Source organism: Hyperolius riggenbachi, chromosome 6 (genome assembly GCF_040937935.1).
Source record: "Hyperolius riggenbachi isolate aHypRig1 chromosome 6, aHypRig1.pri, whole genome shotgun sequence".
Classification (NCBI taxonomy): Eukaryota; Metazoa; Chordata; class Amphibia; order Anura; family Hyperoliidae; genus Hyperolius; species Hyperolius riggenbachi.
This window is the reverse complement of record NC_090651.1, coordinates 382,493,689-382,519,124: the sequence shown is the minus strand read 5'-3', so window position 1 is coordinate 382,519,124 and position 25,436 is coordinate 382,493,689. Positions and strand designations below refer to the sequence as shown.

General features: G+C 45.2%; 1 protein-coding gene across 1 annotated transcript in view; it reads right to left on the bottom strand.

The window, feature by feature from the left end:
• The window catches only part of LOC137523106 (phospholipase A2 inhibitor and Ly6/PLAUR domain-containing protein-like), a 57,744-nt gene extending 32,528 nt beyond the window's left edge, over positions 1-25,216 (bottom strand). The window contains exons 1-3 of the mRNA XM_068243323.1: positions 25,087-25,216; positions 19,045-19,182; positions 10,522-10,665 (exon numbers count right to left, since the gene is read on the bottom strand). Coding sequence (XP_068099424.1) covers positions 10,522-10,665; positions 19,045-19,182; positions 25,087-25,210 — 406 coding nt within the window. The 5' untranslated portion in view covers positions 25,211-25,216. The remainder of the gene's footprint in view (positions 1-10,521; positions 10,666-19,044; positions 19,183-25,086) is intronic.
• Positions 25,217-25,436: the final 220 nt, after the last annotated feature.

Sequence of the window (25,436 nt, the reverse complement as noted above, 5' to 3'; positions counted from 1 at the left end):
ATTTGTTTTCAAGACTACTCCTCACGGTTTCGGGCCCCTAAAATGCCCGGACAGTATAGGAACCCCACAAATGACCCCATTTTAGAAAGAAGACACCCCAAGGTATTCCGTTAGGAGTACGGTGAGTTCATAGAAGATTTTATTTTTTGTCACAAGTTGGCGGAAAATGACACTTTGTGAAAAATCCAATAAAAATCAATTTCCGCCAACTTGTGAAAAAAAATAAAATCTTCTATGAACTCACCGTACTCCTAACGGAATACCTTGGGGTGTCTTCTTTCTAAAATGGGGCCATGTGGGGTTCCTATACTGTCCGGGCATTTTAGGGGCCCTAAACCGTGAGGAGTAGTCTTGAAAACAAATGTCTCAAAATGACCCTTGAAATCCTAAAGGTATTCATTGGACTTTGGGCCCCTTAGCGCACAGTTAGGGTGCAAAAAAGTGCCACACATGTGGTATCACCGCACTCGGGAGAAGTAGTTTAATGTGTTTTGGGGTGTATTTTTACACATACCCATGCTGGGTGGGAGAAATATCTCTGTAAATGACAATCTTTTGATTTTTTTACACACAATTGTCCATTTACAGAGATATTTCTCCCACCCAGCATTTGTATGTGTAAAAATACACCCCAAAACACATTAAACTACTTCTCCTGAGTACAGCGATACCACATGTGTGGCACTTTTTTGCACCCTAACTGCGCTAAGGGGCCCAAAGTCCAATGAGTACCTTTAGGATTTCACGGGTCATTTTGAGAAATTTCATTTCAATACTACTCCTCATGGTTTAGGGCCCCTAAAATGCCCGGACAGTATAGGAACCCCACAAATGACCCCATTTTAGAAAGAAGACACCCCAAGGTATTCCGTTAGTAGTACGGTGAGTTCATAGAAGATTTTATTTTTTGTCACAAGTTGGCGGAAATTGATTTTTATTGTTTTTTTCCACAAAGTGTCATTTTCCGCTAACTTGTGACAAAAAATAAAATCTTCTATGAACTCACCATACTCCTAACGGAATACCTTAGGGTGTCTTCTTTCTAAAATGGGGTCATTTGTGGGGTTCCTATACTGTCCGGGCATTTTAGGGGCCCTAAACCGTGAGGAGTAGTCTTGAAACCAAATGTCGCAAAATGACCTGTGAAATCTTAAAGGTACTCATTGGACTTTGGGCCCCTTAGCGCAATTAGGGTGCAAAAAAGTGCCACACATGTGGTATCGCCGTACTCAGGAGAAGTAGTTTAATATGTTTTGGGGTGTATTTTTACACATACTAATGCTGGGTGGGAGAAATATCTCTGTAAATGGACAATTGTGTGTAAAAAAATCAAAAGATTGTCATTTACAGAGATATTTCTCCCACCCAGCATGGGTATGTGTAAAAATACACCCCAAAACACATTAAACTACTTCTCCCGAGTGCGGCGATACCACATGTGTGGCACTTTTTTGCACCCTAACTGCGCTAAGGGGCCCAAAGTCCAATGAGCACCTTCAGGCTTTACAGAGGTACTTACAATTTAGCACACCCCCCCACTTGCCAGGACAGTTAACAAACCCCACAAATGACCCAATTTTGGAAAGAATACACGCTAAGGTATTCCATGAGGGCCATGGTGAGTTCATAGAAAATTTTATTTTTTGTCACAAGTTAGCGGAAAATGACATTTTGTGAAAAAAACAAACAAACCACAATTTCTGCTAACTTGTGACAAAAAATAAAATATTCTATGAACTCACCATGCACCTAACGGAATACTTTGGGGTGTCCTCTTTCCAAAATGGCATCATTCATGGGGTCTGTCCTGGCATTTTAGGGTCTCTGCAATCATTACATGTATGGCCAGTATTAGGAGTTTCTGCTATACTCCTTATATTGGGCATAAGGGTAATGCACTCTGGGCTGAAAGGAAAAATGAACGTCAAACAATCAATCAATCAATGTGGATGAAAGAATATCTGCCAAAAAATTTTGAAAAAAATAAAGAGGGGAAGGCGTCTGCCAGGACATAGGAGCTGCCACCCCAAAAATCCAAACCCACCACCTCGTATGCCCTGGCAAACCTGATTTATCAATTCACACCGATCGATGTGGATGAACAAATCATTGCCAGAGTTTTTTTTTGATACAAAGTGCTTGCCAAAGCATATGAAACCCCAACACCACTCCTCGGCCCATATGCCTCGGCAAACGTATCTTTTTGACTGCGGAGGAGAAATCTCGTCCTGCAGCGCTGCATGCACCGACTTGTGTGTAAGCTGACAGACGCGCAATGTTCTGTCAGGATGCACCATCAGTGCTGCAGATGGTTAGTCGTTCGCTCGGTCCACCTGGAAGGTTATTGGATGGAAAAAGAGAAAAAAAATACAAAAAAAAACGAAAAACAAGCAAGCAGCAAAGCAATTGCTTCATTAACATTAATAAACTTTGAACTTTTTTAATAAAAACTTAAAACATTGAAAACCAAACATTAACTACTTTGCTTACCTGTTTTTTGTTTTGTTTTGTTGTTTTTATTTTAACTTACCTCCCGAGGACAAACCTCTCCTCCCCCATGGAACAATGTGCGAAGTGCAAATCGCACAGAGTTGTGGCGAAGTACATTACGCAATTTGTCCCAAGTGAAAGGAGAGGTTTCTGGCAGCCCTGTGTATTAGGGTCTCTGGAAACCCGATGTTTGGTTTCACACTGCATATTGACATATCCGGTGGGTCGAGCCCGCCGCACCGTATCGTCCAAAACAGACCTTCAGGCAATACCACAAGAGTAGCATTTGGCCTAGTAATGAACTGCGTCGCCATAGACTAACATGACTTTCGGGCCGATCGATATTGCCACAGAAGCCACGCAGTAACGTAGGCATGCACTAGCGTTGAGTCAAGCACTTCCGGCGTAGGGGGGGACCGCAAAGTGTGACTTTTGCTAGGCATTTTGCCCTAACGCATCGCATCAGTGTGAAATAGCACTGAGAGACCCTTGTGTGCCTACCGCTGTGTGTGGAGTTCCTTACACTCTAATAGTGTACCTGCTCGTGGTACCTCTCAAAACTCTCCCCTAGGCATAGGCCAGGCTGGTCAGGACAGGTGGGACAATAAACAGTGGTGTCACGCCTTATTCCAGCCCTGCTGCAGACACTACAACGTTTTCTTCGGATTCGGTGACCTGGGGTACTCGGAATTGGATAGGCGTAATGCCTTCCATGCAGCCGGCTGGTTGCATCTTGGGGTTGGGCCACGGCACCTCCTGGATACAGGAGTTCCATCACGATCTGTTTATGAAATTGAATAAACGATCCAGTTCTCCCAGCCTTACTGTAGAGAACAAAGCTGTTGTAAATTGCCAATTGAATGAGGTAAAAAGACACTTTTTTATACCAGCGTCTTGTTTTTCGGGCAACTAAATAGGGCGCTAACCTCTGGTCATTGAAGTCCACCCCTCCCATGTTAGTATTATACTCATGGACGACAAGGGGTTTTTCAATTACCTCAGTTCGCCGTTGAATTTCAACTGTCGTGTCTGCGTGAATGGTGGACAGGAAGTAAACCTCCCTCTTTTCCTTCCATTTCACCGCGAGCAGGTCATCAGCACACAAGGCGGCCCTCTGCCCCCGTTCAAGTCTGGTGGTAATGAGCCGTTGGGGGAAGCCCCGGCGACTAGGCCGCACGGTGCCACAGCATCGGATTTTTTCTATTTTTAAGTGCTGAAAGAGGGCCACACTTGTGTAATAATTGTCTACAAAAAGATGGTACCCTTCCTGGAACAAGGGTGACACCAAGTCCCACACAACCTGTCCACTGCTCCCCAGGTAGTCAGGGCATCCGACCGGCTCCAATTTTGAGTCTTTTCCCTCATAGACCCTAAAATAAGATGTATAGCCTGTGGCCCTTTCACAGAGCTTATACAGTTTCACCCCATACCGGGCGCGCTTGCTTGGGATGTACAGTTTGATGCGAAGGCGCCCGGTAAAGCGTATGAGGGACTCGTCTACGCAGATGTCCTGGTCAGGGGTATAAGCATCTGCAAATCTGGATGACAGGTGGTCTATGAGGGGTCGAATTTTGTGGAGCTGGTCAAAAGCAGAGTGGTCACTTCGATGACAGGTTTCGTTGTTATTGAAGTGCAGGAAGCGCAGGATGTTCTCAAATCGTGTCCTGGACATGGCAGCAGAGTACAGGGGAACATGATATGCTGGGTCCGTAGACCAATAAGACCGCAACACATTCTGCTTTACTAGTCCCGTGTGAAGGAGAAGGCCCGAAAAAAATTTCATTTCGGAAACTTGGACTGGTTTCCACCGAAAAGGCTGGGCAAGGAACTTTTCCGGATTGGCGGTTATATATTGTGTGGCCTTACGGTTGGTCTCTGCCACAATTAAGTCTAAGAGATCCTGGGTGAAGAACAGATAGAAAAAGTCTAGGGCCGATCCTAGATTATCTGTCTCCACCTGGACTCCAGACTGGGCGGTGAAAGGGGGAAGTACGGGTGCGGCGGAATCAGGGGATTGCCAATTTGGGTTTGCCAGCACCTCTGGTAAACTAGGGGTAGTACGGGCCCGTCTTCTTGGTGGCTGCGACTGGGATCTTACTGCACGTGCCACCGAACCAGTTTCAACTTCCATGCTGGTGCTCGCCACTTCACCAGGGTCTACGGAAGTACTGGTGCTAGGTCCAGGAGATGTTGTGCTGCTGGTGCCTGCCCCACCATGAAATCTCAGACCAGCACGAACACCACTCTGCTGCCCTTGAGGCCGATCCTGCGCCACCTGCGGTCCAACATGGGGTGTGGTACGCCTGGCTTTAGCCGGGACCTCAACCTCGTCATCACTATCGGTCAGTGAGCCACTGCTCAATTCAGGTTCAAACTCTGACCCGGAAGATTCGTCGAATGAGGCGCCCCAATCGTCCTCATCCGACTGGGCCATGTACCTGAGAACCTCATCATCGGAATACCCCTTTCTTGCCATGTTGGGCTGCTAAATTTAGTGGGTATTCCTCTGAGACTACCTAGAAAAAAAGAGCACCTACCTAGCAAAAGGGAGTATTTGAGAGGTAGAAAGCTGTGGTCACTGAGTTTTGATAAAAAAATCAAAACTGATGTTTACAGTGCCACAGCTATTGTACAGTGTTTTTTGCAGTGATCAGAAAAAAAAAAATTCTGTCACTGCGGTGGGGCGGGCTGAACGCAAGTGCAGGCGAACGATCAGGCCTGATCAGGCAAACACTGCGTTTTTTTGTGGATCCTAGTGACCATAATAGATCTGACTGTGATCAGTAATGATCACTTACAGATACTATATAGTACTAATGTTGATTAGCGACAGTGATGACGCTAATTAGTGACTGTGGTGCAGTGGGCTGAGCACTAACTGACACTTACAAAGGGGCCTAGCTAACTGGCCTAACTGCTAACACTAGTGATACTAAAAAAGTGACAGTTTTCACTGTTTTTAGATCACTTGGATAGTGACAGGGGGGTGGTGGCGAGTGGGGAATCGGAGGCAATCAGAAACAATCACAGGACAATCAAAGGCAATCACAGGGCAATCGCAGGCCAATCACAGGGCACTCAATTCCCGGGACAATCAAAGTCAATCACAGGGCAATCAAACCAATCACGACACAATCAAAGCCGATCACAGGCCAATCAAAGCAAATCACAGGCCAATCACAGGGCAATCACAGGGCAATCAAACCAATCACGACACAATCAAAGCCGATCACAGGCCAATCAAAGCAAATCACAGGCCAATCACAGGGCAATCAAACCAATCACGGCACAATCAAAGCCGATCACAGAACAATCAAAGCCGATCACGGGACAATCAAAGCCGTTCACGGGACAATCAAAGCCGATCACGGGACAATCAAAGCCGATCACGGGACAATCAAAGCCGATCACAGGCCAATCAAAGGGCAATCACAGGGAAATCATGGGACAATCAAAGCCAATCACGGGACAATCAAATACAATTACAGCACAATAAAATTGAATGTCAGCACAATGAAATTGAATGTCAGCACAATCAAATACAATTGCAGCACAATCAAATACAATGCACTGGGAAGGTGATTGGGGGGGGGGGGGGGGGGGGGGGCTGAGGGCGATCTAAGGGTGTGGGGGGTTGATTAGGTGCCCGCACGGGGCAGACTGGGTCCTGATCTGGTGGGTGGCAGACACAGGGGGTGACGATAGGAGATCAGTGAGGGATTACAGGGGAGAATAGATGTAAACAATGCACTGGGGAGGTTATCAGGAGGGGGGGGTCTGAGGGCAATCTGAGGGTCTGGGTGGGTGATCAGGTGCCCCCAAGGGACAGTTTAGGGTCTGCGCTGATGGGTGGTGGTGACAAGGGGTGATAGACAGGTGATAGATGGGTGATAGACAGGTGATCAGTGGGTAAGGCAGCTATATAGCTGTATACAGCATACAGGGGGGTGGTCTGGGAGGGGGGTCTGGGGGGGATCTGAGGGTAGGGGGGGTGATCAGGGGACCCTAGGGGGCAGTCAGGGACCTAACCTAGGGGATAGCGTCCCTAGATAGTGACAGGGAGTGATTGATGGGTTTTTAGGTGGGTGGTGGGGGGCAGATACTGGTGTGCTGGGGTGGTCAGGGGGGGTTCTGAGGGCTGGGGTGGGCGATCGGGGGGTCTGTGTGGGTGAAAATGTGTTTTGGTACACTTAGCTGCAAGGCTGCCGTCCTCTCTGATGGTCGCACGACGAGTGACCATCAGCGGAGGAGGCAGCCAGTATAATACACTTTGTTACAATAACAAAGTGTATTATACTCCTCTGATTGGCCGGATCGCCGCATTTGAAACCCGCCGGCGCTGCTAATTGGCCGGCGGGTTTCCGAGCAGGGTGGGCGGAGCCTATTGCCGGCGGCGATCGCGTCATTGATGACGCGATCGCCGCACAGCCACCGCTGATGCCGCCCCCGTCGATGGGCGTATTGCGGTCGTTTGGGCCCGGTCTTTGCCGCCGCCCATCGGCTGGGGGCGGTCCTCAAGTGGTTAAATAATGATAAGCGGCAAAAAAAAAAAAAACAGCGGCATCACCGTGCGCCATTTTTCATATGTGCCATTTTTGACTGGATCCGTGTGAACATGACGGTTTGTGTGCGCATGCAGCGGGGCGCATGCATGTGTGTTGACATGCGGCCGGTGGTGGCAGTTGCAGGAAGGGAGGGGGTTGTGAGAGTGGCCTACAGCCTACAGTCTACAGCCTGTTTTTAAACGGGCTTAGGCCTACTAGTTCATTCATAATTTTTTGTAATTTTTGCAGAATTTTTGTGCCGGAATTTTGTAGTAAATAGCTAAAGCATTTGATTATTTATTATTTTATTGGGACCATGCTACTTTATTTAATTTTTTAAAACGTTTAAAACTTTTTTTTTTTTGCCCAACTTTATTGAATGTTTGTTGCTTTTTGCTAGCAGCAATGATTCACTTACTTTAGCACAAGACTGAGCACGTGCACAAGCATGCACGCGCACGTGCAACGGTGACAGCAGACATCTTTATGGGGGACGTAGGTTCTAGGGCCTCGAAACCTACTGCAGCATTATTTAGGTCAAGGTTAAGTTCAGGAACTCAAAGCAATTAAAAAACATACAGTACAATTTAAAACCACAGAAAAAATGGAGCAATGCAGGGGCGTAGCAATAGGGGTTGCAGAGGTTGCGACCGCATTGGGGCCCTTTGACCAGAGGGGCCCCAAAGGGCCTTCTCTCAACTACAGTATTAGCTCTCTATTGGTCCTGTGCACATAATAGTCACTTCTATAGATACTTTGAATAGTGGTAATCAGTAACAAGCTGTTCCCCACCCCCTTCTTGCACCTCTGACACTGTGGTTGTCCTTGGCAGGGATTGGTGCGCCGTATCAATTGTTATGTATAGAGCGCTAGGGGGGGGAGGCATGGGCAATGTAAAATTTGCATCGGTGCCCATAGCTCCTTAGCTACGCCACTGGTCAATGTGGGTTCATTCACTAGCATTAAATGTAAGGCAAATGCAATTTTGCAAAAATGAAAGCCACACGCAAATTCGGTTGTGTGAACGGAACCATAGGCTGGATTTACTGTGGTGTGCTGCATAACGCAGGCATTAAAATGTGTGTGAGCTGCAATGGAGACTTGATGTTGGGTAAAGGAGATCCGCACAATGTCTCAACAATCCATAAGTTTATTCAGGACGTATCCCATGTACGGAAAATCCACAAGGCTTCTCTCTTCCGAATCAGGGCCAATAAATCTCCCCCCCTTTCTGTTCAGTATGTAGGCTGTACTACCAGGGCTCTTAAAGCTCGCATTGCTGAACATTATTTGGGGGCCGGTTGGCTCACAAGTAATATTTCAAATGTGGCGAAACATTTTCGTCTGGCACATGGGGGCAACATGTCCGGTTTTCGTTTTCAGGGCATTGAGAGGGTATTCCTGCCTAAAAGGGGGGGAGATTTATTGGCCCTGATTCGGAAGAGAGAAGCCTTGTGGATTTTCCGATTGGGGACCAGGGCTCCCCTTGGTTTGAATGCCAGGTGGGATTTAGCCTTGGTGACCGGATAGCTATTATTGTACTTAAGTTCTGCTATCCGGCTGACCTCTGGAGTCATTAGGATGTAGGTTGGTTAGCATCCAACTATTTCTAGCTGTGTCTTTTGCCTTTAACCCTGAGTGTGGTGTGTTGTTTGGGGTTTTTATTCATTATTTTGTATTTTTAATAATTGTTTTAAATTTGCATGCAAATAGTGTAAAGGCTGATGTGGTAGCCATTATAGAGGATGCAGGCTTGGGTCACGCCCATTTTGGGCGTGGCCAGTCTGACATTCCCCCTGGCTTTGCCCACCATCCTCTATAAAACCTTGTGAGTAGGAGCCATAAAAAATGGCTATGATTAAGAACCATGTAGGTTCGAAACATGTCAGTCGGAGTACTTCCTTTTCATGTACATGGGATACGTCCTGAATAAACTTATGGATTGTTGAGACATTGTGCGGATCTCCTTTACCCATCATTCAGTCCGGGCTGGGCAGCCCTAGTTCCAGCACTGTCTCCGTTTTGTGAGTCGAGCGGTATTTCCTTTCTTGGTTCTCTGGAGACTTGATGTGTAGCGTTACTACCAGCAGCAGGTTACCACGAGTTACGCTATGAGTACTCAAGTATAGAGATGTCGCCAACATAGAATTTTCCATTCGCGAACAGTGAACACGAACTTCCCCGATTGTTCGCAAACATGCAAAAACTGTCTATATTGAACTGCCATAGACTTCAATGGGCAGGTGAATTCTATAACCTACAAATTTTATAACCTCGCATCCAGTCTGACGCAAGAGAAGTGCGCTTTTTACTCATCCCTCCAGCCGCTGCCGGAGAGATACGTAAAGGGCGCACTTCTTTTGCTCAGACTGGACGTGACTGGCTAAAGCTACGGGACCCGGTACTGAAGAGGTAGAAGACTGAGGATGGCTGCGTGGGAGCGATCCGTGCGAATGGGGCTGGAGGAAGCCCCAGGTATGTATAAAACTTTTATTTTATCTCAGCTCTGGTACACTTTAAAGGATACCCGAGGTGACGTGTGACATGATGAGATAGACATGGGTATGTACAGTACCAGGCACACTAATAACTATGCTGTGTTCCTTTTTTTCTTTCTCTGCCTGAAAGAGTTAAATATCAGGTATGTAAGTGGCTGACTCAGACAGGAAGTGACTATAGTGTAACCCTTACTGATAAGAAATCCCAACTATAAAATGCTTTCCTAGCAGAAAATGGCTGCTGAGAGCAGGAAAGAGATAAAAAGGTACAATAGTTCATAGATTTTAGCTCTGTCATATTTCAATGAATGTGTCATTGAGCAAAAGCAATAAAACAGTTAAAACTTAAAAAGTAGATTTAAACATGAAATAAAACTGTGGAATATCTTAAAGAGACACTGTAACATCAAAAAGTTCCCCTGGGGGATACTCACTTCGGGAGGGAGAAGCTTCAGGGTCCCAATGAGACTTCCCACGCCGTTCTCCGTCCCTCGGGGGTCTCGCTGCAGCCCTCCGAACAGCGGCCCGACAAATCTGACAGCTTGTTCAATATTTACCTTTCTAGGCTCCAGCAGGGACGCCGTTGCAGCTTTCGGCTCCGAAGTAGATGGAAATACCCGATCTCAGTCGGGTCCGCTCTACTGCTCAGGCGCCGGAAACTTGCGCCGGCGCAGTAGAGCAGACCCGACGGCGATCGGGTATTTCCGCCTGTTTCGGAGCCGAGAGCCACAGCACCTGCTCAGGAGCCGGGAAGGTAAATATTTACATTGCCGCTGTGTGGAGGGCTGCAGCGAGACCCCCGAGGGACGGAGGACGGCGTGGGAAGCCTCATTGGGACCCTGAGGCTTCCCCCTCCCGAGGTGAGTACCCCCCAGGGGAACTTTTTGATGTTACAGGTTTTCTTTAAAAAGTCCTTTTTAGGAGAAGGAAGATAGATACAATCATTTATTTATTTAGTTTATTTTCGCTTCATGTGTCCATTAACTCACCTGGTTTTAGATCAGTGTTGCTGCTCACTTTACTGCAGACGTAAGTGTGAGTGCTTACATACGGATTCTTTAAAAAGTGCAAAGATCGGTCCTCCGGGCAAACGTCCTTACTGGCGCAGCCACTGCCATAAGTAGTATATTCCACTATTGTAATAAACAAATACAACAAGGGTAAAATCCTTAAAACACTCTTGGAAATGGTCCTCATGATCTCCTTAATATATAGGGAGTGCAGAATTATTAGGCAAGTTGTATTTTTGAGGAATAATTTTATTATTGAACAACCATGTTCTCAATGAACCCAAAAAACTCATTGATATCAAAGCTGAATATTTTGGAAACTAGTTTTTAGTTTGTTTTTAGTTTTAGCTATTTTAGGGGGATATCTGTGTGTGCAGGTGACTATTACTGTGCATAATTATTAGGCAACTTAACAAAAAACAAATATATACCCATTTCAATAATTTATTTTTACCAGTGAAACCAATATAACACCTCAACATTCACAAATATACATTTCTGACATTCAAAAACAAAACAAAAACAAATCAGTGACCAATATAGCCACCTTTCTTTGCAAGGACACTCAAAAGCCTGCCATCCATGGATTCTGTCAGTGTTTTGATCCGTTCACCATCAACATTGCATGCAGCAGCAACCACAGCCTCCCAGACACTGTTCAGAGAGGTGTACTGTTTTCCCTCCTTGTAAATCTCACATTTTATGATGGACCACAGGTTCTCAATGGGGTTCAGATCAGGTGAACAAGGAGGCCATGTCATTAGTTTTTCTTCTTTTATACCCTTTTTTGCCAGCCACGCTGTGGAGTACTTGGACGCGTGTGGTGGAGCATTGTCCTGTATGAAAATCATGTTTTTCTTGAAGGATGCAGACTTCTTCCTGTACCACTGCTTGAAGAAGGTGTCTTCCAGAAACTGGCAGTAGGACTGGGAGTTGAGCTTGACTCCATCCTCAACCCGAAAAGGCCCCACAAGCTCATCTTTGATGATACCAGCCCAAACCAGGACTCCACCTCCACCTTGCTGGCGTCTGAGTCGGACTCAGGGACGGATCTAGGGGGGGGGGGGGGGGGGGGGCGAGCGGGTCTCTTGCCCCAGGCGCAGTTTGTTGAATTCTTAAAAAGGCGCCAAAACTGGATAGGGAATGGCATTTTGGGCGCCAAAACCTGACCTTGCCCCAGGCGCAATTTGGTCTAGCTCCGTCCCTGGTCGGACTGGAGCTCTCTGCCTTTTACCAATCCAGCCACGGGCCCATCCATCTGGCCCATCAAGACTCACTCATTTCATCAGTCCATAAAACCTTAGAAAAATCAGTCTTGAGATATTTCTTGTCCCAGTCTTGACGTTTCAGCTTGTGTGTCTTGTTCAGTGGTGGTCGTCTTTCAGCCTTTCTTACCTTGGCCATGTCTCTGAGTATTGCACACCTTGTGCTTTTGGGCACTCCAGTGATGTTGCAGCTCTGAAATATGGCCAAACTGGTGGCAAGTGGCATTTTTGCAGCTGCACGCTTGAGTTTTCTCAGTTCATGGGCTGTTATTTTGCGCCTTGGTTTTTCCACACGCTTCTTGCGACCCTGTTGACTATTTTGAATGAAACGCTTGATTGTTCGATGATCACGCTTCAGAAGCTTTGCAATTTTAAGAGTGCTGCATCCCTCTGCAAGATATCTCACTATTTTTGACTTTTCTGAGCCTGTCAAGACCTTCTTTTCACCCATTTTGCCAAAGGAAAGGAAGTTGCCTAATAATTATACACACCTGATATAGGGTGTTGATGTCATTAGACCACACCCCTTCTCATTACAGAGATGCACATCACCTAATATGCTTAATTGGTAGTAGGCTTTCAAGCCTATACAGCTTGGAGTAAGACAACATGCATAAAGAGGATGATGTGGTCAAAATACTAATTTGCTTAATAATTCTGCACTCCCTGTAATTTATATTTACATCTAGTTAGCAAACTGCATCTATCAAGGAGATTTCCTTATTATGTACCCCCACTATGGGGCTCTCTGCTTTGCAGCCATTAGAAGTGAAAGGCTGACTGGTGCTGAGTTTGCAAGGGGATTTCTCACAGGAGGAGGTCAATAGCAGCTAGACAGAATGTTACCCACCCCCACTCCTTCCATTTATCCCTGTAACCGTGAATACAGTGGCAGGGATTCTGCCTTTGTGCACTCCTCTGATAACACTCTGATTACTGTGGTTAGACTTAAAGAGGAACTGTAGTCAAAATAACATAATGAATACAATTGCTTTTTTTTTCTTCCAAATTTAATTACAGTAATAGGTTATATAGTCAGTATTTGTCCATTGTAAAATATTTCCTCTCTTTGATTTACTTTCTGAAATGTATCACAGGCGGCGACATCATTAGTACTGGCAGGGTGATCTCTTGTGGAATGTTCAGTTGCTGAGAGTTCTAATGTGAGTAGAAAAGATCTCTGGCCCCCCCAGAATGCTCTGGGGAAGGTCATTGGGGAGGGAATTACGCATAATAAACTGCCTAGGCTAAGCATTGCTGTGTGGGTGGGGCTACAAAGCAACATACAGCAATATACAGCTATAGGAAGTGCTTTTTGAGGCACTTTACACAGTTTAATACAAAAGGAATATCTTCACACATACCTCAGCTGCATCACCGCTGACTTCCCCTGCCTGCTCCTGATGGTACGCCTTCCCCTTATTTCCCTTCAGACTCACTACTCGGTTCAGTTTTCTACTGATCTTATTGCACACCTCCTTCTCTTATGTTTATGGCCGTTATTTCATCAGCAAAGAAGATTTATACTCACTGCCAGTGCTGGGCCGAAATTACGCATGAGCGTAATTACGCATCATAATTCAATGTAAATTTACGCGTAAGCGCTACGCGTAACTTACGGTCTTACGCGTAATTATTTACGCGTAAGCAGTTAAGTGGTATCGTAATTACGCTGTCTACCGTAATTGCTAGGTATGCGTAATTTTACGAAGACTTACGCGTAATTTTACGCGTAATTACTAACGTAAAAACTCCCCTTTTCTAAGAGTAGCCAATCAGTCAACATCCTAAGCAACCAATAGTATCTTCTCCCGCCCTTCAGTATATAAGCGTACGTTTTGACGCATACGAATGATGTGTACGCAATAGCTGTCACATTGAGGCTATTGCGTACACATACATCGGCATACATCGTCTGTATGTGTCAAAAAATACGCATTAAAGTGAACCTTAAGTGTCCAAAAAAAATTGAGTTTTACTCACCTGGAGCTTACCTCAGCCCCCTGCAGCTGATCGGTGCCCATGACGAGTCGCTCTGATCCTCCGGGTCCCGCTGGCGGCCACTTCCGGTTTCGCCGTCAGGACCCGTCAGGCTGGGGAACGCGGCTGATACTACGCGTTCCCAGCCAAAATAGCACCCCTATGCGGCCATATGTCCGCATAGGCACCCGTATGCGGGCACTACGCGTAACATCATGGTGTAAGCGCCTACATTACGGTATCCTTACGCGTAACTGCGTAAGTTAACGCGTAATTACAGTGATGAACCGTAGATAATTTCCTACGCCGTAACCGTAATTGCGTAATGCGTAATAGCATAAAATTACGCGTAGTGATCCGTAAGCGTAGATTTTTCCATTACGACCAGCACTGCTCACTGCACTTTGCTTTTGCTTTGTGTTTTATTATTGCAGGTTGCCTTTTCCTCTTGCTATCAGCACTTTAGTGCACTGTGAGGGTGTTGGAGGTCCCGTGTTGAGGGAGCCCGGCTGGGGTGCTGCGCCTGTCGGGGGAGTGGCCAGTGCTATCAGAACTAGTGCAGCATAGTGATGATATCGTAATCAGCAACATTACGATTTCCCAACATTTCACGTACATTTTCACAATTACGCCTATATGTAATTACGATTTGCAAACTAAATTGATTTTGTAGTCATTCGTAATTTCGCATAAAAATTTGCGTCATTTTCGCGAAATTTCGCCTAATTTTGTGCCGACTTTGGAGGTTAATAGCATAGCCCCCACATACATGCTATTGACACCAAAAAGTGCTACCTAGGTTAAAGGGAATAGTGGGTATAAGGGAATTTTTTTTTTCCCAAAAAAAACATAGTTTTTGAGAAAATCGATTTTAAAAATACAAAGAAAAAATGTTTTTTAAACTTTGAAAAATGACAATTTAAAAACCATTTTTCTTTGCATTTTTTAAATTGATCTTCTCAAAAACTACACTGTTTTTTGAAAAAATTATTTTTCTGCCTTGTTCTAATATTTTCCTTAACATATGTACCAATTTTAGTAGCAATAGCTTGTATGGGGGCTTTGCTATTTACTGATAATGTCGGCACAAAATTTCGTGAAATTGCGCCAGAAATTATGCGAAAAATTACACGAAATTATGAAATACTACTATTACATACGCAATAAAATCAATTACGATTTCCCCCAAAATTTCTCATTACGATTACGATGCGTAAATGTGAATTTCGATGCAAAATTTCACATATGCGAAATTTTGGCCCACCATTGGTGCAGCAGTGGGGATCTCATTGGGGAACCCCAGTGGCAGATTTAAAAATGCTTAACCGGAGGGTTGCTGAACATTTGTAAATTTTGTGCTGGCGGGCAACGACGTGTGCAGTGGATCTTTTCTATTTGCCATAAATACCTCACAATCACTACAAGATCCCTTATAATTGATGTATCTGGATTACACTTTTATTTGGAAAAAAAAATTCTGATTGTATGTTTTAACACTGTCAGTCAACAGTAATAGCTGAAAGGTTACTGTTTTTTTTATTTATTTTTATTTAAATACTCAGGCTGTCATGGAGAGTTTCTTACAGACCCTATCCTGTTCATTGCATTTCCAGGTGGGTGGGGTGACGGGTTTGGGAGGTAGTTCCCCAGCATACCCCAGTGTAGCACCACTGCTGCTCCTCCATGCCCCTTTGTGCCCCTGCGTGTCCACCATTGCCCCCTTGTGTCCTCCTCTGTTTCCCTCTGTGCCCACTGTTGCCCCCTTGTGTCCTCCTTTGTGCCTACCCATACAGAGTCATTTGTATCAAAAGCCATGCACGTGTCTCACCTTATCCGAATGTGTCTCCGGTGATCAGAGACGTCTCTTCAGCCTCACTGTTCCCCTAGTGCCGGCTTCTGCTGATCGCATCATTACAGGTGACCATCACTAGGTGAACAGTGAGGGGGATGAGATGTCTCTAATCACTGTGGGTGCCCTTGGATCAGAGAAAGGGCGCACAACTTCCGATACTAATTACTCTGCATGGGGTGAGTGGAGGATGACACAGGGGACAGGCCATGAGGCTCCCAAATCGTGGAGGCAGTTTGTATGGGCGGGGGTCCTAAGTCGGGGGACACCCTGATCAACTATAAGACACAGTGGGCCAAATTTATGAAGAGTGTCTGAGACAAAATGCTGATAGGCTTGTAGAACTCCGTGCAGAACTGTCTCAGGCACCTTAAGAAGCCACTAGATGGTGCTGTTTCTGTCCTAAACTGTTCTAAGTGAGGAGGAGCTAGTACAGTGTCTCAGACGAACAATCACAACAGTGTATGACTTGTTTGTTTATCCATCTGGGACACAGCAGCCCAGGCTGTAACTACTCTCCTAAACTTCCATTCTCAAATAATCCCGATGTCTGCTCTGTCTTTAAAGCCGCATCTACACGAGTAGATGCGGCCGCGATGCTCCTTATCAATCGAGCCGCTGATGCGGCTCGATTGATAAGATCCGTCAGGATGGATCTCCGCACCGCCGATTCCCTGCTCGCTCCCCGCGAGGGGACAATGGCAGCGAATCGTGCGGGAGATAAGCGGCGCCGGCGGGGACGAGCGGGGAATCGAATGCGGCGCACGCGCGGCGAGCGGGGACGCGGCGGGCACGCGGAAGAGGCGATCCAGCGGCTAATCGAGCCGCCGGATCGCTGCAATGTCCCATGGTGTAGATGGGGCTTTACACACATTTTTAACATGCTCTAACCAGTCAATTCTCTACACACTCCCCTCCACAATTCCCCCCTTCTCTTAAACAAATAAACATCACCAGGGTGAAGGGGAGTTCACCTCAGTAACAAATGAGTGTGCGTAGATGGCAGTAAATTAAAAAGGAAGCTATGAGGTGTCAGCGTAAACCTGCTCTGTGGGGTTAAGAAGTGGTATTAGCCACTTCTTAATCAGGGACAGTTCTGCACTGTTCTTAATCTGAGGAAAACTCTCAGAACTGCCGCAATCTCCCTTCACTTAAAGGGGAACTGAAGTAAGAGGTATACGGAGGCTGCCATATTTATTTCCTTTTAATCAATACCAGTTGCCTGGCAGCCCTGCTGGTCTAGTTCTCTGCAGTAGTATCTGAATAACACCAGAAACAAGCATGCAGCTAGTCTTGTCAGATCTGACTTTAAAGTCTGAACCACCTGATCTGTTGCATGCTTGTTCAGGGGCTATGGCTAATAGTATTAGAGGCAGAGGATCAGCAGTATTGCCAGGCAACTGATATTGCTTAAAAGGAAATAAACATGGCAGCCTCCATATACCTCTCTCTTCAGTTGTCCTTTAAGAAAGCATTGGGAAGCTTCTTAACAATGTGCAGAACAGTTCCCCCTGCTGGTATGGACAGTTTAAGAAGAAAAAACTGTTGGTAATGCTTTGATAAATCTGGCCTAGTGACTTTTTCTCCCCACTTTTGGGGGGGGGGGAAGTTTAGGCATTGTAATGATCGCTGCTGCAGCAGGTGTTGCTGGAAGTAGTAGTGCTGCAGCTCAGGCAGTTCTGATGTCTTTCCATGCAAGCTGCATAGCTTTGTCTGTCTTTCCCTGCTGTCAGCTTGTGACTGATTATCATTCACCTGTGTGGGAATCTGCATGTCTGCTCCCACTGGATGACCTCAGTATAAAGATCTGCTTCCTGCAGGGTTTCCTTGGGTTTTCATAGCTTCAGTTTAAGCCTGTCTTGCTGTCGCTTCAGCCCTCGATCGTGTTTCTTGTTCTAAAGATACTTTGCTGGTCTTTGCATCATATATTGGTTCATTGCCAATATATATGCATACCAGCACGTTTATTATTTTCCTTGTATTTGTGTTACGTTGATACATCAGTGTCGCTGATGTATACGTACACGAACTGTTTATATCCTGTGTGCAGTTAGTCAGCTTTCCAGCACGTTTTGGTAGGTTGCGCGTACCGTGACCACCCGTGCTGAGGTAGTTACCCTGCTCCTGGTTCTGTTTGTGGATTGCGTTCATCTCTGCGAAGAGATAACGAATCCTTCTGAATCCTGTTCTGTTACCGTTTGTGGATTGCGTTCATCTCTGCGAGGAGATAACGAATCCTTCTGAATCCTGTCCTGTTACCGTTTGTGGATTGCGTTCATCTCTGCGAAGAGATAACGAATCCTTCTGAATCCTGTTCTGTTACTGTTTGTGGATTGCGTTCATCTCTGCGAAGAGATAACGAATCCTTCTGAATCCTGTTCTGTTACCGTTTGTGGATTGCGTTCATCTCTGCGAAGAGATAGCAAATCCTTCTGAGTCCTGTTCCCTGTATTACTCCAGTCCTAGTCAGCGTTCCTGCTTATGTCATATATCGGTTCATTGCCGATATATACATATGTTAGTCAGACGTTACAAATAGTTTCATTGATAGCTGTAATTGTAATACGCTAGGAATACATACTTATTGTATATTTGTCTGTGTTACGTTCATCTATCTTGATCCTGCTATTTCCTGACTATCCTCCTGTCTTTGTGAGGCACGCCATCGCTGCAATCGCATTGGCTGCCTCATTCCAGTCTGTCTTGTTTTGGACGCTTGCTGTCGCTAAGTAGCCGCTAGCTAGCAAGCGTTCATTCTGTCTACCTGTCCTGATCTCCTCAGTTCTGGTTTATGCGCTCAGCGCTACTTTGCGCTGAGACGTTATAACGAAAGCATTGTTTGTGGCTGTCAGATCTGCACCGGCTCTGTGCGCCACAATCTCCTATTGGAGTCAGTCCTCCCCTCCACTATACTAGGGATAGCCTGTTTCCTGGTGCTAGTGTGTGTACCTCCTCCACGCCAGCTCATGCGTTGCATGCTGACTGTGGAGAATACACCACCAAGCCTTACAGGCATGGTTGGAAATGCCGATTTCTGATTCCTCAGAAAATCCGATTTCCACCAATGCCAATTACCGATTCTGTGGATTTCCGAGTAGCCTTTTTGGTTTGTTTTTTTGCATTCTCTGATTGGCAAAATACTTCCGAGTTGTTTCTGCATTCTCGGATTGGTCAAATGCTTCCGAGTTCTGTGACTGGTCTGAAGTTACCAAGCTGTGCCAATGCCACATTTCCATCGAAATCCAATCTCTGAGTTCCAACCGGAAATATTTCTGATCGGAAATGCAGAAATTTCATTTCTGCAAAATCAGAATCAGCATCCCTAAAAAAATGAGTCTTATAGTCCGAAAAATACGCCCTACTGCTCTACTACTAGTATGTGATTGCTGCAGTTCAAAACATACTTACTTATGATAAGCCTGTCTTGGAACGTCACACAGTACTTCTCCTCTCCGGTGCACTCCATTGAATTCTTGGCTTCACACTTTCCTTTACTGAAACAAGCCGGGCAAAATACTCCATTCTTGGTATTGTTCTTTGGTGGCACTTAATGCAAAATAAGGTGGAAGAGGTACAACCATCTGCAAGACTACTACTACTACTACTACTACTACTACTACTACTACTACTACTACTACTACTACTACTACTACTACTACTACTACTACTACTACTACTACTACTACTACTCACTGATCCCCTACCTTTTATGTCCCTACCTCTCCCTCTAGATTGTAAGCCTTTGGACAAGGTCCTCCTCCTTTTGTGTCCTACCTGATCATGCACCTCCATTACTGTGCACCCATGCTATGCATCTGAGTGAACCTAACTTGCCTAATCCCCATGCTCCATCCAGTGACTGACTAAGCATTACCTGGTACTCATACTGTGCTGTGTGATCTCCATGCTCCCATCCAGTGACTAAGCATTACCTGGTACTCATACTGTGCTGTGTGATCTCCATGCTCCCATCCAGTGACTAAGCATTACCTTGTACTCATACTGTGCTGTGTGATCTCCATGCTCCCATCCAGTGACTAAGCATTACCTGGTACTCATACTGTGCTGTGTGATCTCCATGCTCCCATCCAGTGACTAAGCATTACCTAGTACTCATACTGTGCTGTGTGATCTCCATGCTCCATCCAGTGACTGACTAAGCATTACCTTGTACTCATACTGTGCTGTGTGATCTCCATGCTCCATCCAGTGACTAAGCATTACCTGGTACTCATACTGTGCTGTGTGATCTCCATGCTCCCCTCCAGTGACTAAGCATTACCTGGTACTCATACTGTGCTGTGTGATCTCCATGCTCCAATCCAGTGACTAAGCATTACCTTGTACTCATACTGTGCTGTGTGATCTCCATGCTCCATCCAGTGACTAAGCATTACCTTGTACTCATACTGTGCTGTGTGATCTCCATGCTCCATCCAGTGACTAAGCATTACCTTGTACTCATACTGTGCTGTGTGATCTCCATGCTCCCATCCAGTGACTAAGCATTACCTTGTACTCATACTGTGCTGTGTGATCTCCATGCTCCCATCCAGTGACTAAGCATTACCTTGTACTCATACTGTGCTGTGTGATCTCCATGCTCCCATCCAGTGACTAAGCATTACCTTGTACTCATACAGTGCTGTGTGATCTCCATGCTCCATTCAGTGACTAAGCATTACCTTGTACTCATACTGTGCTGTGTGATCTCCATGCCCCATCCAGTGACTAAGCATTACCTTGTACTCATACTGTGCTGTGTGATCTCCATGCCCCCCTCCAGTGACTAAGCATTACCTTGTACTCATACTGTGCTGTGTGATCTCTATGCCCCCCTCCAGTGACTAAGCATTACCTTGTACTCATACTGTGCTGTGTGATCTCCATGCCCCCCTCCAGTGACTAAGCATTACCTTGTACTCATACTGTGCTGTGTGATCTCCATGCTCCCATCCAGTGACTAAGCATTACCTGGTACTCATACTGTGCTGTGTGATCTCCATGCTCCCATCCAGTGACTAAGCATTACCTAGTACTCATACTGTGCTGTGTGATCTCCATGCTCCATCCAGTGACTGACTAAGCATTACCTTGTACTCATACTGTGCTGTGTGATCTCCATGCTCCATCCAGTGACTAAGCATTACCTGGTACTCATACTGTGCTGTGTGATCTCCATGCTCCCCTCCAGTGACTAAGCATTACCTTGTACTCATACTGTGCTGTGTGATCTCCATGCTCCCATCCAGTGACTAAGCATTACCTTGTACTCATACTGTGCTGTGTGATCTCCATGCTCCCATCCAGTGACTAAGCATTACCTTGTACTCATACAGTGCTGTGTGATCTCCATGCTCCATCCAGTGACTAAGCATTACCTTGTACTCATACTGTGCTGTGTGATCTCCATGCTCCATTCAGTGACTAAGCATTACCTTGTACTCATACTGTGCTGTGTGATCTCCATGCCCCATCCAGTGACTAAGCATTACCTTGTACTCATACTGTGCTGTGTGATCTCCATGCCCCCCTCCAGTGACTAAGCATTACCTTGTACTCATACTGTGCTGTGTGATCTCTATGCCCCCCTCCAGTGACTAAGCATTACCTTGTACTCATACTGTGCTGTGTGATCTCTATGCCCCCCTCCAGTGACTAAGCATTACCTTGTACTCATACTGTGCTGCATGATCTGGTCTTTCTTGTATTCCTGTATTGTCATATTGCTGTATGTCACCCCTAAATATTGTCTGTAACCTAAACTAATGCCCAGCGCTGTGTAATATGTTGGTGCTTTATAAATACAATAAATAAATACTTTTTTAAAAGGGTTGCTGTACATAAAACTGATACTTTAATGTTTGATAGATACTGAAAGCAAACCATACCGGGGAGATTTGCAATACACCTTTCCTGATACTTACCTCTGGAGGAGTAAGGCCTTGTTCACATCAAGGCCGTTTCTGTGTGCTTTTCAGAGCTCATTGCCCTGTGCGTTCTGCAAGGTGTTGATTTTCCCATGTAATTAAATGTGCTTAGTTCACATCTATGCGATGCGCTGAGCAGCATTACAAAAACGTAGTGTTGCATGCATTTCTGTGCGTTGAGCTGTTAAGCGCACATCAATGCAAGTGAATGGGTGCGCTTTTTTTTAATGTATAGAAGCGCATGCAAGTGCATAGAAACGCATGCATTTTTTACCCCTATTTGGAAAAAGAATTACATTTACATATGAAAACAAAGCTTTGTTGACAACTGCTACAGATACAATAAGCAATACATTCTTGCACTAAAGCGCACACAAATGCATGAGTTTTTGACCATGCGCTTACACACGATTCTCACCACACCTAGGGGCTTAATTCATAAAGTCGTGCTAACTCATAGCACAGACGCGCGGTTTTTGGGTACAATCGCACATTTTGCGCAACACGCTAGCTCGACTGTACTATTAGTTAGCACGGCTTTGTGACTCATGCCCTTAATGTGAACAAGGCCTTAGACTCTGGTTCCTAAAGATGCCTCCCCCATTGTCCTCTGCAGCCCTGTCCCAGTGCTAGGAGTACCTCCCTCCCCGTCCCCGTCCCGAAATGTGACCTCCATGTGCCTGCGCACTACCACCATCTCACTCTGGCTCTGGTGAAAAGAACGACTCATTCCTGTGCAGTACCAGAGATCCAATCTGGCCCAGAGTTGTGTGAAGAAAGTCGGTGCTAGTGCACCTTCAAGAGCTGCCAACAAGAGTCAACAAGCTCTCTTTAGGCTGGTTTCACAGTTTGACGTTAAAGTCCCACGTTACAGCAGCCAGTAACGCAGCCTAACTCACAGCACTGTAAAATCAATGTGCTGTTCACGGTGCCCACGTTGCGTTATATAGTAACGCAGCACGTTTAAACAAAGTGCTGCATGCTGTACGTAATACTGGGCTAAGCCATGTTAGACTGTTTGCACATGCTCAGTAATGTTGGAGGAGGGGGTCTCCCCTCCTCCTCCGGCCAGCCACATGGCTAATTAATATTCACTGCACTGCAAAGACTCCTGGTGGGACTCTGTAGTGTTGTCCAGAACATGAACGAATCATTCATTTGATCCGGATCTTTTTTGTGAGTCGAATCATCCAGATCATCACAATGAAAGATTCGGTTCACAGTGGATGTCTGTCTGGAAGAAACAGGAACATACAGAATGTACAGTGCAGGGAAAGTCCTGTCCTGCTAGTCATTTCACCCAGTCTGCTTCCCTAGTAAAATGATTCAAACGATTCGGTTCAAAGATTCGGATCTTTTCAATGATCTGATTCGAATGATCCGAATCCTTAAAAAGATCCGGACTTCCTATCACTAACCTGGAGCGGCTGCTTTGAGAGCCGCATAACGCAGCTCAATCTGACGTCCAACTTCAACACCACCACGCGTTGCGTTAGAAGCACGTTATGCGACCATAACATCCCCTGAAACGCAACGTCTTGGTGGGAAAGAGGCCTTAGGATTTTCTTTAGGATCCTGAAGTTTCCCCCTCCTGAGGTAAGTACCCCCTATTTTGTTTAATGTATTATTTTTTGTTGTTGTTCACAAGATGTCCCCCCGTGCCATATCAACATCCCATAGTGTTGCACTGCATCAAACAGTACAACTTCGGGATTCGATCAATTTTTTTATTATAGATTTAATGCTTGAATCTATTGATAATTGATGTTCAATGTGGATTAGGGGTCGATCATTTTCTGTATTGATTCAGAAGGAATTGATTGTTTTGGAACATTGGGCACACATCTATATGTGTATGGTCCGCTTAAGTTGCATAAAAGAACATTTGAAAGCTTTCCCTTTGTGTAAGAACCTTTATTTTCACTGCAGAGAGCAGCACAAGCTTGCTTATCTCTGGCTAATTAGGAAAATGTAATGACTGCTTGCAAGGACACACTCCAGGCTGGCTCTAGATTTGAATTCCACGCAGCGCATGCATAGTCACGTACGCCGGACACCGCACACACAGTACACAATGCCCGGCGCTACTTCCACCCACTTCTGCATGCGTCTCTCGGCAACAGAGACTAATCCATCGCCAGGGATGCACGCGCAGACGCCCTTGCCTAGAGTAGTGATGATTGTAATCAACAAATTACAATTTCGCTAAATTTCACATACATTTTTGCAATTGCACTCATACGTAATTACGATTTGAAAATTCAATTTATTTCGTGTAGTCATTCGTAATTTTGCATAAAATTTCGCAAAATTTCTTGCCGACTTGCCGACTGTAGCAGTGATTTGCAAAGCTCCGATACATGCTATTGACACCAAAATCGCTACATATGTTAAAGCGGACCCAAACCAAACATTTTTTTAATTAAAAATATTTAGTTGCAGCACTCTGACACATACAAAGATAAATAAACACTCCTTCAAACCTATGATCATTTCAGTGCATGCTTTTCACCCTCCTCTTTGCATAACTAGGGTTATACTGGGGGCAGCCATTAGCAATTCCTCCTTTGCTGGACACCATCTACTCCACCAATTTGCTGGATTATTTGCCGGCAATATGAAAGGAAAGGGAGAGGTTTCTCCAATAAATGTAAAATATTTTATATTTGTCATCATGCAGCTGAAAAAAGGCTGCTATTTATTATTATTATTTAGAAAAGAGATCTTATTTCTGAAATCTTGTTTTTTTTAATTTGGGTCCACTTTAAGGAGAATCATGGGTACAAGTCAAAAAAATAATTTTGCAAAAAGACCTTGTAGTTTAAGAAACTCGGTTGTAAAAAATGTTTTTCAAACTTAGAAAAATGACAGTTTAAAAAACATTTTTCTTTGCATTTTTAAAATCAAATTTCTCAAAAACTACAAGCTCTTTTTGAAAAATTATTTTTATATTTTGAAATCTTTGTGACTTGTACCCACTATTCTGCTTGACCTATGTAGCAATTTTGGTAGCAATAGCCTGTATGGGAGCTTTGCTATTAACCTCTACATTTGTCATGAAATTATGGGAAATTTTGAAATGCTACTTTTACATATGAAATTAATTACGATATTCTCTGAAATTTCACATTACAATACGTAATTGCGAATTTCGATGCAGAATTTCACACATGCAAAATTTTGGCTAACCACTGGCCTGGAGACCAACCCGGAAGTGTGAGCCGCGGCAAGCTACAGAGCTCTGACTTCCCCGCAGCGATTCAGCCAGACTGAACAGAGGACCACTCAGAACCCCCAGGACATGGTGAGACAGACATATGGGCCTGACAGACCGCCATATGACCCTGACACATAGCAAAGCACGGTGTAAGCACTTTCAGGGTGATTTTGAAAAATTGCCAGCGCCTAAAAAATGAAAAAGCGCCTCTAGTGTGAACGATCCCTTAGGGATGGTCTGGGAGAATCTTTGATTTTGTTTCAGGAAGAGTGAAAATGTGCTTTTAGGTTTTACTGTACTTACACGCTGGCTTTTTAGGTGTGCACATATCTCCATCGCTGCAGCATGTGACGCTGTATGAAACTTTAAATCCCGGAATCGTAACGCTCCCACTTTCATTGCAGTGCTGAGGCGCCATGCACTCCATTTTGATGTACATGTCTATTTTCCCTTCATCTGTAATAAGAAAGAAGGAAAAAAGTTATGATGGCCACACACTGGCGGGTGGACAAACTTGTCATCAGTGCAGATAGTTTATTGAAGCAAATGTGCAATGAATCGGGGGGTGGGCTGGCACTATGTGTGTGGTGCAGTGGGGGTGGGGCTTGTACAGGGCAGATCTTAAAGGGGCACGGCTTGCATGGAGAAGCAGC